At 32.3% G+C, this 18,459-nt stretch overlaps 3 protein-coding genes across 3 annotated transcripts; all 3 read right to left on the minus strand.

Annotated features, from left to right (window-relative positions):
* Window positions 1-2,624: 2,624 nt before the first annotated feature.
* On the minus strand, window positions 2,625-6,095 carry LOC123908716 (uncharacterized hydrolase YugF-like). The gene is made up of 5 exons (XM_045959434.1): window positions 4,913-6,095; window positions 4,552-4,644; window positions 3,840-3,907; window positions 3,543-3,721; window positions 2,625-3,135 (listed from the first exon to the last, which is right to left on the minus strand). Exons 1-5 carry the CDS (start codon window positions 5,546-5,548, stop codon window positions 2,987-2,989), a joined length of 1,125 nt encoding a protein of 374 aa, XP_045815390.1. The 5' UTR covers window positions 5,549-6,095; the 3' UTR covers window positions 2,625-2,986.
* Window positions 6,096-7,829: 1,734 nt separating this feature from the next.
* On the minus strand, window positions 7,830-10,507 carry LOC123908199 (ribosome biogenesis regulatory protein homolog). The gene is made up of 8 exons (XM_045958757.1): window positions 10,300-10,507; window positions 10,068-10,218; window positions 9,927-9,978; window positions 9,707-9,835; window positions 9,502-9,619; window positions 8,547-8,730; window positions 8,291-8,413; window positions 7,830-8,189 (listed from the first exon to the last, which is right to left on the minus strand). The coding sequence occupies exons 1-8, from the start codon at window positions 10,389-10,391 to the stop codon at window positions 8,043-8,045; spliced, it is 996 nt and encodes a 331-aa protein (XP_045814713.1). The 5' UTR covers window positions 10,392-10,507; the 3' UTR covers window positions 7,830-8,042.
* A 1,163-nt stretch (window positions 10,508-11,670) lies between these two features.
* Window positions 11,671-15,240, minus strand: LOC123908200 (probable protein phosphatase 2C 10). The gene is made up of 5 exons (XM_045958758.1): window positions 14,752-15,240; window positions 13,856-14,095; window positions 13,246-13,522; window positions 12,186-12,340; window positions 11,671-12,109 (listed from the first exon to the last, which is right to left on the minus strand). Exons 1-5 carry the CDS (start codon window positions 14,785-14,787, stop codon window positions 11,972-11,974), a joined length of 846 nt encoding a protein of 281 aa, XP_045814714.1. The 5' UTR covers window positions 14,788-15,240; the 3' UTR covers window positions 11,671-11,971.
* Between the last annotated feature and the right edge of the window lie 3,219 nt (window positions 15,241-18,459).

The following is an 18,459-nucleotide window of genomic DNA, read 5'->3' on the forward strand; positions in this document are numbered from 1 at the left end:
ACAATTTTATCGACAAAAAATAGTAATTAATCTTACAATACATTCTACTCGTGCATAAACATATTCTCACACCCTCCAATGGTGCATTACTCTAACAAATAACTTTACCATCATGAAAGGTTAAGTAATGAACTGCACAAACAAGATTGATTTTTTTTTCTTCTTATATTATAATATCGTGAAAAGTTAAAAATATTCTCTTTACTATTATTATTATGTGACCTCCTTACTTTGTGTGTTAAAATAACAAATACACTACAAGAATATATATATATTTGAGGATTCAAGGGAAAACCAGAAGGTGCATTGAAGAGGGATTTTGTGATTCTCTACAACAAAAAAGAGGGAGAACAAAAAATAGAGATGGAAGAAGAAGAAGGACCAAAATATAAATTAATAGAATATAATACTTAAAATATAATTAATTTAAAAATAAAAGTAGTTAAAATTACTTTGTGATAAAAAATTAATTATGTTTGATTTAAATACATGTGGTTGAATTTCATTGGTGACACATCATGTCACATCAACATAGGACATATGCCCTCAATTTATGTGAGGGTATGTTAGAATATGTTGTGAGTTTTCATTTAATTATTTTAGGGTCGCCAAATTTTATTTCTCTTTTTCTATTTTATTGGACCTTACTTTTGTAATTTTGTACTCCACCAGTTAGGTTGAAAAAAAAATTATCTTACTTCAAAGCCTACAAGATATTTCTCTTCCTTTTGATTGTATTTCCTATGCCTCGTTGGTTTTTACAAGATATGGAAAAACAATCAATTAGATTTGATACTACACTAACGGTAAAGAAATTAATCAATTATTTATTTTGTTTGTATCCGCAACAATTTTTTAAAATTGGTGTATAACTATGTATGTGAACTAAGCTCAATATTTACTTACCCTATAGACTTACGTGTATTTTGTCAAAATAGTGACATGTGATTAAAAGAAAAATATATTAGTATATGTTATTAATCATAATAAAGAGGTGATTTAAGTGGTAAGAGTCTTAAACCTCTTAAATAAATGGACAGGAGTTCGATTTCTATATATTTATTCATGTGCATAAAAAAAAAAGGGCTAAAATGAGAGAATTCATGTACTCCTCACAGATTTTTTGACAAAAATTAATCACCAAATATCTCTTAAGACACGTGTTAACAATTTGCTTACAAAAATCAATCGTAACCAAAATCAACTAAGTATCAATCAATTGTAACCAAACAAATATCTCCTTTATGTTACAAGGGACAACACCAGCCACACCCACACCCACACCCACACTTAACTATACCCTTCTATCTTATTAGGAACCTGAGTTAGGATTTTCTCAATTTGTCAAAATAAATAGAGACTTTCATTTTGAGAGATAAACACAAAAAATAGTGAGTAAAAAAAAAACATAAAAAATAGTGATTCGTGAAATTCACTTAATGATAGTGGAACCCATTTAGTGCTCGAAGTCACTACATACTTTTTGTGTCTATCTCTCTCTAATTGAAATTTTTATATTTCTTTTAAGAGATGGAGGGAATGCTAATCCAAAAGTAAAAAATAAAATAAAATGAAATGAAAAATATGGAGATAGTAGAAGAAGAAAAAGAATGGAAGGTTTGTTTGCACCAAGGTCTTGATGAGGTTAAAATCTAGGTATTCCTTGTACTAGTATCATTATGAGAATTTCAAACTTTATTCTTTCACTTTGGCATACAAAATCTTGTACTATAAAGATAATGCGTTGCAATCATTGCGTTCCTTCTGAATGGATACAAGAATCTTCTTGTATGAGAAGCACTGTGAGACGCGATATAAATCATATTATTTGTCAGAGTATCAACTATCAATTGGTTAAAGCTGTCAAATGAGTTGGTCCAACACGTATGAATGGGTTCAATAGGGTTAGCCGACTGGCTACATGGGCTACCAAAATTGACCTCAGACCAAACATTAACATTAATATGTGCAACAAAGCTACTCTCATTTTTCACACACACCAAAACAAAGAAATGACACAACTAATAAAATACCCATCACATAAAACATCTATCGTATCGAATCCCAAACAAACTAACTAGTAACTACCACGAATATTCATGCAAAAGTATAGAATATTTGTCATAAATCACAAGTTATGAAGTAGTCATACATAAGAAAACAATAACTACCACATAAAACATTCATAGGAAACAATTTTGCACCCACCTTCATTGAATTTCATTGGGAAAATCTCGGGGATTTTGTTGGAAGAGACCTTCTGAAATATTCGGCCACAAGACATCGTGATGATTGAGTTAATGCTTCGCGACAATGAGAATTCACTGGATTGATAGTGAAGGGGGCCACAATGGGCTACCACAGCGGGTAAGAGACAGGAGAAACTGTTTCGATTGTAGAGAGAAGCACAAAAAAGAGTAATGGATATGAGATACACATTGGTAAGTTGTAACACATCATTCGGGAGATTGTCGTGATGTTCAGTTTCGTGACATCGAAAATTTCCCTTCCATGTTTATTTTAGGAACAAATAAACTCAAGAGACAAATTCACCTAATGAATCAAAGAGAAGAACCATACTTGAAGAGAGCACGAACAAAAAATAAAGACAAAGTGCACGAAAGTAACCAACACAAGGTGGCGAATCTTCATTTTAATTCAGTTGAGCCACCAATTAACTACTTACATAAAAATAGAACCCCAAAATCATTCAGAGATTCGGCACATCTACTCCAACTTAATTAGTGGTCTAAAATTCGAACCTTGAAAATACATCAACGTTAAACCTTTTAAAGAGTAGTGTTTTGTCTTCTATTGATGTCTCCAATTTTAAAAGTCTCTTTATTTATATCCTTTATATACCTCAAAACTATAGTAACAAACATATTTATAAAAATGGAGATGATCTTTAACTCCTAACCGAGGATTGAAAATTGAAAGAACTTCACCATTCCATCGAATTATAGATACTATTATCTGGCTCATTCTAAGTACTATTTAGAAAGAGGAAACATAGAGAGAAATTTAGAAGAAAGATGATAAGAAGCATTACAAACAATTTGGTTTCGAATATTCGCTCCAATAATAATAGAGCAACACCCCATGCCAAAGCACCCCAGCCTGACCAATACCTAACTGCAATAGCACAAAATAAGTATTATACATTGTTTCTTTAAGAGCTTAATGTAGATTTTTATGTACATGTATATTGTATAGTATCATCTGAAAATCAACTTAAGTCGAATAAATAAATAAATAAATAAATAGAAAATTTATAAATAAAGAACAAAGAAGTTCCTTCACCACCAAGCATAACTAACAAAGGGAAGAATTAAACTTTGTCAAATTAAGCATTTGCTTGCAATAAACCAACAAAGTAAAAGCAGTAATTCCCTTTACAAAAAGGTTGCTTCCTCGAGATATTTGGAAAATTGGTTGTTGTTAATTGGTTTTAGCTTCTTGTTATAGAAGCCGAAAAGTTATGAATTTGGAATCTTCATCATCTTGACGCACTTGCCAAAAAGACAAGTGCTATGACTTACTGAAATCAAACGAAAATGTCTTCTGGATTTGCTCTTTCAAAGAAGGTGGCGAGGAAGGGCGCGAATCTCCATTGATGAGGAATGATTTCAAGTGCCTAGCAAACTCTTTAGGCTTTTCAATGTTCAATGCATGTCCTGCATTCTTGATAATCACCATTTGAGTATTTTCACCTATATGCCTGCTTCAAAGAAAGGACAAGTCCATGTTAACTAGTTTAATACAATGCACACACATTCAATGTAAATTATAAGCGGCGACATGAATGAACTTTCACCGAGTTGAAATTGAAATATCACCTTTTTAATCTGTAGCCTAATTCCATAGGGAATACCTGATCTTGCTCTCCCCACATGATTAGAGTAGGCTGCTCCAATAAAAAACCAAAATGATGTGAATCAATCAATGCATCCCAAATGAGAAGATATATCATAAATATTTGAGAATTACTAACATATTACTAACATAGATGACAAAGCACAACATAAACAGAATCAGATTTGCTGCAGTAACTGCGTTGCTCAATTTTCAATCTCGACGGTCAAAATAACGGCCAGGATTGTTTACGGTGTCTAAATAGATGCTTCTCTTACAGAAGGGAAGCCGGATCCAACATAAGCAAGGTATTAAACCTAGAATCCCGAGTGTTCATGTGAAATTTGAAATTGAAAGAAACTAAAACAAAAACAGTACACTGTAGTATACAAACTCTAAATGTCGTTGGATTTCAGTTTGAAATTTGAAAGACACTTATTGAGTTAATTCACCAAGATAATCCCTTTTTTACTCGTGAAATGACTTTTATTTTAAAATTATACCTTTAGCTTTCAACCTAGTAAAATAAGCTAGCTCTCATTCAACCGAAAATTCAAACACAATCCAGAACTATGATAGCAATTAATGACAACCGAGCCATATCTACTGGGTCGAAAGCTAAACGTATAATTTAAAAATAAAGAATGACTATATTTTAATATTTCTAACACATGGTGAGAAGATATAGATATATACCTTATTGATTTTTGGAAGGCTGGAAAGTTGTCTATCTTTAAGTATTGCCTCAAGCAACTCTCTCTTCTGCTCAATGTGATCTGTGCACATTACCTGTCCAAATTAATAAGCACATACATGACAAAATCATCATAGGAGTAATGTGATAAACCAATTGATCTTGATCTATGAAACTCCGAAACAAACACGAGACACAACACTGACATATAGACACCGCATACACACACCTTTAATAATTTATAATTGTAATAAAATGTGTAGGTGTCGTGTCAGCATCAGATATGTCTTCAATCTAAAGTGTCAGTGCTACATAGATCATTGAACTCGATCATGAAAAAAGAGACAAAGCATCCATACATACATGAATGAAATCTTCAAGGAACCAAGAAGGAACAACCCTAGCAGGCCTAACAAAAGACAACCTCATCAATTCCCTAAGCTTATCAGGAGTTTGAGGTAACAAAATACTAGAAGCTTCCTCCAAACTAGAAACCTTAAACAACCCATTTTTCATATCAATTTCCTCCAAACAAACACCAGCACAACACAAAACCAACTTCTCAATCACCTCAGGAAACTGAGCAGCCAAACTATACCCCACAAATCCACCATAGCTTATCCCAACCAAGCTCAATCTATTAACACCATGAGCTTCCATAAGCTTCATCAAACACAAAGCTTGAAAAGATTCAGTCCTCTCTGGCCTTGAAGTAAAAGATCCACCAAAGAAAAGAAGATCAGGAACATACAAATTGAAGTGTGTAATGAAATGACGAAGATATTCACCATATTGCCACATTGCATTGGCGCCAAAACCATGAACAAGAACAAGTGATGGTTTACATGGGTTATGTAATTTTGGTATCCAACAATGCATGGTGGTTCCATCGCCGAGATCCGTCACCACCGACCGGAGACCGGCGACCATGAATGAGTGGCGGTATAACCAGTCTCTTGAAGCGGCAAAACTGAAACATTTTGAAAATTTTGACAACATGGAAGAAAGATAAAAAAAAAAATGAATCTTTGTTTGATTTTTGTGATTGTTTTTGAAGAATTTGAAATAGGCTGTGAAGAAATTCAAAAGGGTGTGTTATTTTTATATGATAATAATGAAAACGATGGATTTAAGAAACAGAGGAAAAAAAGAATTTTGATTAGTTTAATGTTAGATTTATATTGAATGATTCATAAGATTGATCGATGGAAGAATAAGGAAGACGGTGAGCGAAGAACACGAGATATTGCCAACTCAAATTGGAATGCAATAATTGCGGATTGTGAATTGATGAAGAGGTTACATGTGTATGTTCTTGTACATTCTATTTTAGATAGATAAAAACAAAGGGTATAAAGACAAAAATAACATGATAGATCTCGAAACAAATGTATAGATTTGAAACAAAAATAACATAAAACAAAGGTTGTATATTCTATTGAGTCAGTAGTGTAGAGAAGAAAACAAAATACATCTCACTCGTAATAAGACATTTGAGGAAGGATTGTCTTTCATTGTTTTTTTCTCTATATTTATGTGTGATTTTTGCTATAAGTTATTTGACAAAAAATAAATTGCCATAATATAATATTAAGAGTAAATTTGAAGTGAAGTATGCAGGTGTTAATATATTAGTATTTATGTTAGTTTATTAGGTATACTAGTCCCACACCCGTGCGATGCACAGGTATTATGTGGTATTTTATATTATAATGTTGAAAAATTATTTGTATAAATTGTAACAATAAGTGTTGTGAAAATGAAAATAATAATAATAATAATAATAATAAAGTGATGTACTTATCACTTCCTCCAACCAATATATTGTCAACGATCCTTCGTCAACCAATTTTTTTATCTTTGAAACCAAACTATTTCCCAAAGTAGCAAGAATCTTATCACATTGGATGATCAAAGTAAAAAAAAAAAAAAAAAAAGTCAATAAAAAAAACATCAATAGAGATTTTGTGAAAATGTGAGAAATATATCAAAATAGTACATCACCTTTTCATCAACAAACAACATATTCATAGACGTAACCTCAGTTTGGTTTGTATTTGTCTGTTACATTCCACACATGAACAATTCGAACTTTCAACTTTAGATTTGCTTTTTCAGCTACTATAGCAGACACGTGAGGGTAGATAGGAGCTATGGTTTGAAAGAGTAATTTGTTTTAACTAAAAACTAATCTCAATAGAAATGTAATTAAGTCAATAATGTATACACTCTTCGTATTTTTTTGTGTGACTAAATTATAAACTCTTTGTTATTTCTATGAAAACGGTTGACATTTAAATGGGATAAATGTTGAAAGAGAATCTAACTATGTTCATCTTCATTGTCACTAAGGAATGTTATAGTAATATAGAAAAGTGTAACATCTTGTGACATCAATTTTTGGATAATTGGAGAGGTATAATTCAATAATAATGTAGAAAACTGTAACATCTTGTGACATCAATTTTTGGATAATTGGAGAAGCATAATTTTTTATTATTTATTATGAGATTGATATAATATAAAAAAAATAGAGATGAGAATGATATAATGTAAGAAAGTGATGTGGCATTATTGTGTGATTTAATTGGATGTAAGTGGATGATGTGGATTAGGGTTAAGATGGATAGTAGGAGAACTATCTAGGAATTATATATATAGATTTATCCACGGTTTATAAGTTCTCCTAGTTAAATTCAACCGAAACATGTTAAAACTATGTGTATTTGAGTAGTATTTGTCATTTCGTCTAAGATAAAAAATGATTAAATTATGTATATTGCCAATAATAGAACAGATGGAGTACAAGTACAATGCAAAAAAAATTATGCCTATTGACACATTACTCAAAAGCCATTTCTTTTCTTTTCTTTTCTGTTTTTTTGGATACTCAAAAGCCATTTCTTTTCTTCTTTTTCTTTTATATACTCAAAAGACATTTATAAAATAAAACAATTAAAAATGGCAAAAGATGTATCAAGTTTGACTAAACTACCAAATTTCATATTTATACCCATTAAAAAAAAACCTCCATAATTCCAGTTGATAAATAAATTCACTAATTTCAATCAAAAAAATAAATCCACTAATTCTCAAAAAAGACAATTTTCTAATTTACTTTAAAGGCATAAAATTTTAGTCGATAGGCATTGACAACAACAAAACATAGATGTATATTTTTAGAGTTCACTTTAAAAAGCCAAATTTCGTTATCTATGTCGGAATAGCTTATGACTAAAACTAGGACTAAATCTTATTCACTAGCAATAGACACCCTTACTCACTAGCAATAAATCTTTGTAAGTTAAATCTATTAATACAAGTAATTTCATGTATAATCACTTGAAATATCTGATGTTTCAATGGAATGGAAGCCTTAAAAAACATACTAAAACGAATAACAATAGATATGCAAAATAATCGTCGTCTACAAAACTTTAAACAACTAAAAACAGTTGTTTCAAAAAAACTACAAGCTTCCATAAAATCTAAATTACTGTGTTTTTGGGTTGCCTTTCTTTGCACTTCCCCCCTTTTTAAAAGGCTTCTTCTGAGGTTTCAGTTTGCTGTTGGTTGTTGAAGACTTCGATTTATCACTCCTTCGGTTTTTCTCTTTCTTCACATTTGTCACTGTGACAGCCTAGAATACAGAGAGTACAATTATGAAAAGAAACACTAAACAATCAAAACTTGATAACAATCGAAATCAATGTAATTGTTCAGCAGATAACTTGAATGTACCTTTTTAACATTGAGTATATCGTGGTTATTCTTGGACAAGATCTTGTTCAATATTTTTTCAGCTTGCTCCCTCTCCGTTGGGCCTGTCGCTTTTCCATCTGCTGCAGGTGCTACCGGCGGGAACTTGATGAAAAGAAAACAAAGGAAGCTAACCAGTCAATTTAATGAAAGGTAACTGCTTCTAACATTGTAAGATAGCTGCTTCTACATGGATGATATTAAGATAAACTAATTTCTGTAAGAGTATAGAGCACACCTTTCGGAATTTTCCTTTATGTTTTAGAGGCTTTTCACCTGGCAATTTCTTGTCAAATTTCCCACCGCTAGCTGTGGCAGTTGATGCAATTCCTGCTACATTACCTAATTCATCCTTGGTAACCTTCTTCTGCACTGCCTGAGTTCCTGTTATGGGCAAGGAAGTAGCGGCCAATTGAACATGGCTGCACAGGACATTATTTAGATCTCATTTCAATTGTGTTTGTTACAGGTGTAAAACAATGCAAACAAATCAGAGTGAGGGTCACAACTGAATAAATGACAGTAGATAATAGTTGTTAGAAAGCTAGACAATTAACACGATTAGTTCTTTGTAACTTCTGTAATTGTTTGGCCAGTTAGTGTTCTCGCATTTTGAGTACTGTTATGGGACTCTTCTATCATATTTCACATATGAGATAACAGTTCATGGTTCCTCTCCAGTTAGTGAAAAGGATGATAATAAAACTATCCTTGATGGGTTTAGCAGACAATACACTCTCTTTCTCGTAATTATTTTTCCTTGCCTTCTTCTTTCCAATCAGACGAATTGTTCAAAAGAAAACAGCCCATGAATATGAGCAAGGTAGAGGAAAAAGAACACATGTGTAAGTACTAAGTATACAAATACAAATAGCCATAGGTCAAAACAGCACATGAATATGAGCAAGGTAGAGGAAAAGGAACACATGTGTAGGTACTAAGTATACAAATACAAAGAGCCATAGGTCAAAACACTCCAACAAACTAGTAAAACAGATAACACTATGGTTGCAACAGATAAATGACAAAGTAAGGTATAACTCCACCCCAAACTTAATTTCTAGAAAGGAACCAATACTACATACAATAAATTACATTGACAAGTACAAGCATATGATGATGGATGGGTAAAAATAGAATGCCACTGTAGAACAAAAACATCAACGCTAATCGGAAATGATTAGGAGACAAACCTAGGTAAATCCCCGAACTTTGCAGCATTTCTCAAGTTCTGTACCCGGTTTTTCTCCTGTTTATCAACTCTTCCCTTTTTGTTTTCTCTTCTTTTGGCAAAAGGATCCTCATCTGGATCTGCAAAATGTTACAATACGATTATTGATATAGCAAGTCTGTTAAAAGAAAATAATAGCAGCCCTCGGCATGTGTTAAATGATTTACCATCAGTTGGTTTAGCCTCAATAATAGGTATGGCCTCTTCGTCATTGGCACGATCATAACCATGTCTGCGTTTCCATGTTTCAGATTGTTCATCAAAAACAATTTTGTCCTTCTTCCGATTAATAATGCCTGAAAAGTAATACAGAACACGGAGATTAAAAATCAAAACAGAAAACATAGATAGCACATTAAGAAAAGTATCACAGCACAGCTAGCTAACCTTTCTTTTTAGCAAATTCTTCCCATTTAGTAGGAGGTCTTGGCCTTGGCATCTGAAAAGATTACAAAACTTGATTAGCAAACAATTTGACTGATTAATTAATAATAATGAAATTGAAGAAAAAGAGAAAAGGGTTAATACGTGTTTTTCTCTGGGTAATTTGGTGGTTGGTGGAGGCAATTTAACAAGGGGTCCATCGATATCTTCAGTTGAGGGCAAAGTAAATAGAGAATCTGCGATAGCTTGAACTAACTCAGTGCCTTTCTCTAAACATTCCTTTACCAGTTTCTCCCTAATAGCTTCACTAGTGTTAGATTCAAAATCATATAGATTCAAAATCAAAATCAATATCATAAATAAAAAAGGAACAAACCTGGATTGTTGAGAAGAGACGGTGGAATGGGAGTCATACGCCATTAGGTTACCGAGGTCCACCTCGAACATCTTCTCACCTTCGATCTCCATCTGTTAGGGCGATGATAGGGGTGAACGGAAGATGGATGCCGGCGGCGCGGCAACGGAGAGGGGGGAGGAGTGTGAGAGAGGGTTCTTCTCTCTTGTTGTGACTTTAGGGTTCGATCTCTTTAATACTTTAATTCATAAAAAATATATAAAAAATAAAAAAATAAAAAATAAAAAAATCTTCTATTTTTTAGTGACAAAACGACGACGTTTACTTCAGGGGAAAAAGATGCTGCGGGTTTCATAATGGGTCAAATAGCTAGGGATACTCAGCGGGTCGGGTTTTTTTTTTATTTTTTTATAAGGAATGTTAGTTGTTAGTATTACATGTTAGGGTAGTTTTTTCTCCTTTGTCATGACTTGAACACTGGACCTCCAGCTCCTTAACCCTTAGCTAAACTAGCTTAACCAACTGAGCTACCCATTTCACCCCAAATTTGATTATTCTTCGTTTAATACTGTTATCCAACCCATCGATAAAAAAAATTCCTCAAGTAAATTAATTAGTAGTTATAATTTCACTTTTTTTTCACCACTAATTTAATCTGGTTCGGGGTTCAGTTCTGACATCAAGTGATTTCAGGCCCCTCCCAATCGCAGTTGTGGGGATCAAACTGTGGTCATCCCTACCAATATGAATAAATGGAAGTGTCACGATTCAAACTTTGGTCCTCCGATATTTGTAATGTCGTTGTCAATTGAACTATACTCATTGGGACAAATTGATTAAATTTGAACCAACTTAATTCGATGTAGAGTGAGTTACTACTATAATACTTTTTTTCGTCAAATAATACATTTTTTATTTAAAAATATGTAATACCTAACATAATTACACTTGAATAGAAGACAAACGGACATTAAGTTGCGCTGCTAATTTTTTTGGACGATAAAATCAATCATTTTAAAATAAAATAAAAAAGTGTATATATAATTAAATAATATTTTATTTTATGAAAATTCAACCACTTGATTAAATTCTATAAAATTTGAATCATTGAATTGAATGAGTCACCAAATTTGTGAACACCTTACCCCCGATTTCTGGTTCATTTTGGTTGTTTTCTATTTAATCTTCACTTTTTGGTTTCTTTAATCAATGTCTTGGGAACACCGATTAGCATGACCTTTTATTTTATTTTTTTTGGATACAATGTCATTTTAATTTCAAGTAGCTGAATGGTATTAAATAGAAATCAAGTTAAAAATAACTTTGGAATGCACAACACACACATACAACATAACAATTATAGTCACTCGAATTATAGCTGGGGATCAATCATGCTAGCAAGTCATGTATACCATGCATTTTTTGTTGTCAACAAACCCATAAATTCCAGCATACATGTTCAATGTAAAAATATATGTCACACTGCCTCATGTCATAATGCAAATTGCTAAGAAGAAAAAAAAATGACGGCATCAATCTACACAAAAGAAATCAAGAAATACTAAATGGTACCACCTAATTGGATTTAAGAGAAATTCAAATTGAATTTTACATAGGAAAATGAGCAAACCCTATGCTGCATAAAATTCCAAACTAATAATTGATTTCATGAGATTTTCGAACAAATGTATTATCACTTGAATCGAACAACAATGCAGGAAATGTCATCCCTACTCTCTCTTTTCAATGCTTCTGCAATTAGTTGTTTAGCTGCCTTTTGTGTATCTTTTATCTTTATGGCAATATCAACTGCTTCTTGGTTTGCCATTACCTGATATAATATGTAATAGTGAATGAGACTCAAATTTTAGAAACAAAAAGTGAAGATTAATCAAGGTTTTACTTACCTTCCATAGACCATCACTAGCAAGTATCAAGAGCTCAGTATCTTGATCGATATCTTCAGGTTGTACGTCTGGATCAGATCGTAAGTGTGACTTCAGGTTTCTGTCTCCAAATGCACGAGCAACTGCAAGCTGTCCATTCACTCTAGCAACATCTCCTGATATAACATTCACAAGTCAGGAAGTTCAGAACACTCAACCCAAAAGGTGTTAACATAAATGTATGCAAATAAACCTTATGATAAGTTCTAGAATTTAGGTGGTGGTTAACTTGATTCTGCAAAATCAGCTTGTATTGCGAAGGATGGTTCCGTCTTATAAATATATTTTAGGTCATCTATTTAATGTGAGATTCTAACAACACATCCCCTCATGCTCAGGATTAAATATCTGAAGCGTGACCTGAGTCACTGATAACAGATATTCTAACAAACCTAGGATAGACATTGATACTAACTTAGAATTTAGGTTAGGCGATCTAACTCCACCTCACAAAATCGATATGTAAGGTGAGGGATACCTCCCACTTATAAACATATTTTAGGTCATATCACGTCCGATATGATTAGGAAATTATGGTTAGTGACATTGTTGATTAAATATGTTAAAGTATAACACTCTTTCGTTACTCTCGAGCACATAGTTTTATCAAGTTAGACTTTATGAAGCAACGCATACTAATTTGAGACCTATGTTCTATACAAGTGAAGTTAAAGCACAGGGTATGTCATAAATCAGAACATGATTAAACTAAAGTAAAGTTGATTAGCATGTCTGAACGATAGCATCTAATAAACTGCAATGGAACCAAACATGGATTCCTACATGGACCATGAATTCTCAAGATGATTCTACACTTCATGGCACACTTTATGGACCATTAAGGTGTACAAAGAATGCATATCAACAAATATACATCCACAAATTTTCATCAACAATGGAAAGGCAATCTTATTGTAGCATAAGACTTCAACTTGATGTTAGAAAATTATGTTTATAAACAAGTAAGCATTGAACATGTATATGAGCAATATCTCATAAGCATTAAGGTTTATTGAAGTACCTGGAAGGTTCGAGACAAAGCCTCCTTTATTCTCGATGATGCGTCTTTCAGTATTAGGCTCATGATCAATACTCATCTGTATAGCGACGCCTTTCCTCGAAAGAACAGCCCGTGAATCTCCAACATTTGCTATCCATAACTTCTGATTATTTATAAGAATGGCTGTCACTGCAGTCGATCCCCCTCGCCCCAAATCAGGATTATGAGATAGAATGGCCTGATCCGTTGCCTCATAAGCTTCGATGATCGAACTGTTTGGATCAGTCCAAAAGTTCTCCTACCACAACCAATCATAACTCAAGAATGAGATTTCAATTGAAAAATTAAATTACTCCAAAAGATATATTATTATTAATTAATGCGGTCTTAACGGCCATTTTACAATAGTTTCCGAAGGGATTTGAATTTCGTCCATTTAAGTTATAACTTTTAAGATCAAACTTTTAGCATTGAGCTAACACCTAATTGTCAAACTCTTATTCCAAAAGACATTACATGAAACAGGAAAAGAAATTCTTCATTATATGCAACATATAACAAAAAAGAATCGAAAAACGTTCACAATGGAATTAAATATAGATGATAATGTTATATTGGTTGGAGAACTCACTTCCTTCAAGATATTAGAAAAGAGATGTTTTTGTAAATAGGCAGGCACAGTGTCACCCAAGTGTCCATCAAATATAGCAAAAAGTCCCAACTCTCGGCCGTTAAACTGGACAATTTTCGCAACGTGAAAGTCCTCCATTGTGTGGTCTTGTGTCCCTTCAACTAAGCAAAAGCCATACTTAAGAGGGCACTGAAGGCTCTTGCCTTTGCCAGAGCTACATGAAGAACGTCCTCCAACACCCTAAAACTTTGCAAGTTAAAATACAACAAAAATAAAAGAATATACTACTTTTAACAATTTAGTACTACAAATGCCAATAGATACCACATAACATAAATGCAATGCAAGGAGATAGGAACCATACCCTAACTACTCAATATTGGTTACAAGATGAAAGTAAAACATAGCTAAAACACAGACATGGACACCAAACACGACACTGACACCAGCACAAACACATAACACCGTTAATAATTTGAGAAAATGTAATTATTGAATGTGCTACATGTGTCAATGGTGTGTTGATTCGAACACCAGACACACATTCAATCTAAAATGTCACTGCTACATAAGCTCATTTCCGCATTAATTATTAACCTCACTCAGCATCCACTACTGTTATGAGGATACAGATTCTCACAAAAGCACAAAATAATCCTATAAGTTTCAATTTTCTTCATCAAGTAAGCTATTAAAAACAAAATATGGGACAATCACAATTCACAATACTAAATCACCAGAACTTAATTCTAACGTTTCATCTAATTCTCTTTTAGAATCAAGCAAATATCCTAATTAAATAACTTTAAGAAATTTTATATATACATAGAGATATACAATATATTGGATATTCCAAAGACAAAAGAAAAAAAATCAAAGAGGCAAAAAATCATCACCTTTCTGGAAGAGTTGAAGCAACAGAGACTATCCATTTTGTTCAACTATCTCTCAACATCTACTTCTTCAGCTAATATTCAAAACCGAAATTTTCAAAAAAAAAAATACAAAATTTTCAAACAGCTCTGAATTATTACTCAGATGATAATTTTCAATACCCAGATGATCAAATTTTGTGATCAATCCAAAAATCTGAACTTTTTACAGAAAAAATGAGAGGGAAGATCTATATAGGAAGTGGGTGGTCACGGATTCTGCCGTTTTGTTGCGGAAAGAAGAGAAAGAGACAAATCAATCACTGAAAACAAACACAGAAAAATTTATTCTGATAGAAACTAGAAAGAGCTTATTAATAGGAAACAATTATTGTTTATTGAGAATTAAGAAACAATAAAAAATGTTAAGAATTAAGAAAGTCTTGTTTCAATGTCCGCAAAACACACAAAAAAGGCAGAGGTTACCCTTGTTGACTTTTTGCAGTTTTTTGTATTTTATTATTAAGAGTTTTTTGTATTTTAATTAGCAGTCCTAATTTTTTTGTTGCTTTCACCGTCGGTCTAAGTGTATGTTTGGTTTTAATTCTGGAGCATCCAGAATTGATTTTGGACGTGTAGAATTGATTCTGATTTGTTTGGTTTCTCAAAAGTAGAATTGATTCTGCCTCCAGAATTGATTTTACTTGAAGCTAGAAATCGTAGCTTCTGATTCTAGAATTGATTTTTACACTCAAATTTTTTGTTCAACTCACTTTTTCATGAATATATCCAAACATAAACCACTTCAGCTTAAAATCAATTTTGGCCAGAATCAATTTTACAGAATCAATTCTGCCAAAATTAATTCTCTCCGCCGCAGAACCAAACACACGCTAACTTGGTTTGGTGTCAGTTCTGGTATCAAATGATTTCAACCCCTCTCGATCATAGTTGCAGGGGATCGAATCGTAGTCCACCCAATCAAGTTCAGCATCAATCATCACTTAACCAACTAACGATTGATAATTAGTAGTACTAATTTGTTTTAAGATTAATAATAATTGGACATAATTATTGTAATAGTCAACTCTGCTGGTTCAGATTTTTCAGGTAAGTCATTAAAAATTTCTTGTCATATTTGAGCATAGAAACATAAAATCAGCTAATGAAGACAAAAAAGAGTCATGGGTTTAATCTTCACAATTTTTTTAACTTGTTTTGAAACAAGACAATAAATGCCAAGTGTGAGAGAAAGTTTGCTATAAGTACTTTGAAGACTTGGAAGGGAATCTTGTGAGGCTCATGTTTAATTTCACATGAAGTTAAATTTGTTAGGGTAGATAATTGACTTTGCTGACAGTGTCTCAGAAAGTCAAAAGGTTTCCTTCTCTAGCAGTCTAGTTTTTGTTTTCTTATCTAAATCTGCACACTTGTTGTAACTTTGTAGTACTATCACTATGGCTTTATGACAGTAAAAAAGCTCTATGGTCATAGTACAATGGCAGGGTTATTTGGTAATTGTTATTTTCTCTTGCTTTGAGTCTCCCCATTTTTAGAGTAAAATATTTTTTAGTAGTGTAAAATTTTACTAAAATACTTTAAATGTGTTTGGTAAGTCCAATAAGTTAACTTATAGTTTATTGGACTAACTTATAAGCTTGTTTGAAAAAAATAAAAGTATTTGGTAAAAAGTTTTTCTCACGAGCTTATAGTTTTTTTTGAGATGCTATTTCAAGTAGCGTTTGAGCTTATAGCTTATAGCTTTTTACAGTTTTTTCCATTTTTAACCTTTAATTTAATTTTATTATTTTTTATAAAATAAAAAATTACCCACTAAAAAAAACTACCCACTACATATAAATGTCTTTTTATATTTTTCAATCATTTAAAAAGCTAATTTTACCAAACACTTTAATTTCAATCAGCTAATTTGTCAGCTATCAACTATAAGCTAACTTTCCAGCTATCAGCTAACTTATCAGCTATAAACTAGCTTATAGCTTAATTTTACCGAACAGAGCCTAAGTATAAGTGTTAATTAGGAAGAAAAAATTTTGTTCACTATTACTCGTGCGCGGAGGGTGATAAAGAATCATTTACTTCATTCTGTTTGGTTAGCGGCCAGTTAGAAGATTCACCTGATGTGTTTTCACATGTTTTTTAATGAAGATCACTCATGTTTTTTAATGAAGATCACTCACGATTAAATAATAGTTGTGCAATTAAGGTAAAAAAGAAGAAAACTATTCTAAAAAATAGTTCAATAACTTCAATAATGATTACAGCTTATCCTTTCATATAGTAGGATTTATTGTCCACTATCGTACATTCATCATAGGTCTTAGAAAATGAGCACTAACATGCTTATAAATTCCCCTAAGTCACTATAATGACTTAGTGCACCACTAGGAAGCATCGAGGCTAGAAGGAAACTAAAGCTCATCTAAAAATCTTTTCAATACCAAAAACGAAAATTACAGACAGTATAAAATTAAGAAAACTAGACTTGATTGTTTTCTATTTTGTCCAATATTATTAGACCACAATTCTTGTCATATTAATTGAGCTTCAAATTGGTCTCAAAACATCTTCATCCAAAATATTTTAGTGCATTTTTTTTATAATTTTCCTTCCACATATTTAGTGAACTCATGATCTCATAGAGATTTTTTAGAAGTGTATTTTTTATCAACCTAGTGAGACTCCACGCCACACAAAACAAGTACAGTATATGTGCTATTGTAGAATTTAACTTAGTATTTCGTTAATGAGTAAAAATAAATTATTTTGTTATTATTCTTGTTTTTGGTATTTTATTTTGATGATATTTTTTTATTAGATTTTTATTTTGTTAATATTAAGAACAAACTAATGATGATGAATAATAATTTATTTATATTAAGTCACTGAGATGAACCATGCATGATTTGTTAACTTTAGTTTTATACAAAATGGAAAAGGAAAAGGAAAATGTGGTGTAATTTGTTAACTTGGGCACAGTCGACTTTTGTACTTAATTTTGCCTTTGCAGTATTTGCTGAAACTATGCATGATCAATCAGCATGACACGAGTTTCCACGCGTTGAAATGGTCATTCTATTCTATCAAGGAGTACGAGGTGGGGATCCTCCACACACATTTAAATGTCCCCTCACATCAACCTCTTTATGTTCATCTGTCTAGCATGTTACGATTTTACAGATGAACTTTGCTTCTTTCCATCCTGCAATGTCTTAAATGTTGAGAATGGTTAACGGGAAAATGAAACTAGTGTTTCAAAAATAATTTTTTTGAAGAAGCTAAATTAGTCCACTCAAATTGACACCTGAGAAAATCGAACTTGAGACCTTAGGGAGGAGCACACTCTCAGGTTTCGAAAATAATTTAACTTAAATTTGAAAATAAAACTTCCTATTATGAATAGGTTAAACAATATTAGAACACGTGTTAGCATGACTCAATTTTTGTTATCAGTTAATAAAAATTCAATGACTTCTTTTTATTTGATTCATCATCGTCAAGAAGAAGGCCGGCTATCTTGATATGGTTCATCTCAGTGGCCTAATCCAACACAATCTATCTAGGATTCGATTTGACCTCGTACCTCAAATTTTAGTTTCATTTTATGACCTATAAGATAAGATATGATTAGGGATCAATTCAGATTAGTATTTGTGTTATCCGACTCATTCAATACATATACATGAAGCTGAAAAGGCAATTCATGATGAA

The sequence above is a fragment of the Trifolium pratense genome, linkage group LG2 (assembly GCF_020283565.1).
Source record: "Trifolium pratense cultivar HEN17-A07 linkage group LG2, ARS_RC_1.1, whole genome shotgun sequence".
NCBI classification, from domain to species: domain Eukaryota; kingdom Viridiplantae; phylum Streptophyta; class Magnoliopsida; order Fabales; family Fabaceae; genus Trifolium; species Trifolium pratense.

Coding starts and splice junctions, on each gene's coding strand:
- LOC123908716 (XM_045959434.1), bottom strand. CDS start 5,548: ATGTTGTCAAAATTTTCAAAATGTTTCAGTTTTGCCGCTTCAAGAGAC. Junction 4,645..4,912: donor TCCTTGAAGATTTCATTCAT/GTATGTATGGAT, acceptor TAATTTGGACAG/GTAATGTGCACAGATCACAT. Junction 3,722..3,839: donor TTAGGCTACAGATTAAAAAG/GTGATATTTCAA, acceptor TCTTTGAAGCAG/GCATATAGGTGAAAATACTC.
- LOC123908199 (XM_045958757.1), bottom strand. CDS start 10,391: ATGGAGATCGAAGGTGAGAAGATGTTCGAGGTGGACCTCGGTAACCTA. Junction 9,836..9,926: donor AGAATTTGCTAAAAAGAAAG/GTTAGCTAGCTG, acceptor ATTACTTTTCAG/GCATTATTAATCGGAAGAAG. Junction 8,190..8,290: donor ATATACTCAATGTTAAAAAG/GTACATTCAAGT, acceptor TCTGTATTCTAG/GCTGTCACAGTGACAAATGT.
- LOC123908200 (XM_045958758.1), bottom strand. CDS start 14,787: ATGGATAGTCTCTGTTGCTTCAACTCTTCCAGAAAG. Junction 13,523..13,855: donor TTTCTAATATCTTGAAGGAA/GTGAGTTCTCCA, acceptor TGGTTGTGGTAG/GAGAACTTTTGGACTGATCC. Junction 12,341..13,245: donor CTTTGTCTCGAACCTTCCAG/GTACTTCAATAA, acceptor ATGTTATATCAG/GAGATGTTGCTAGAGTGAAT.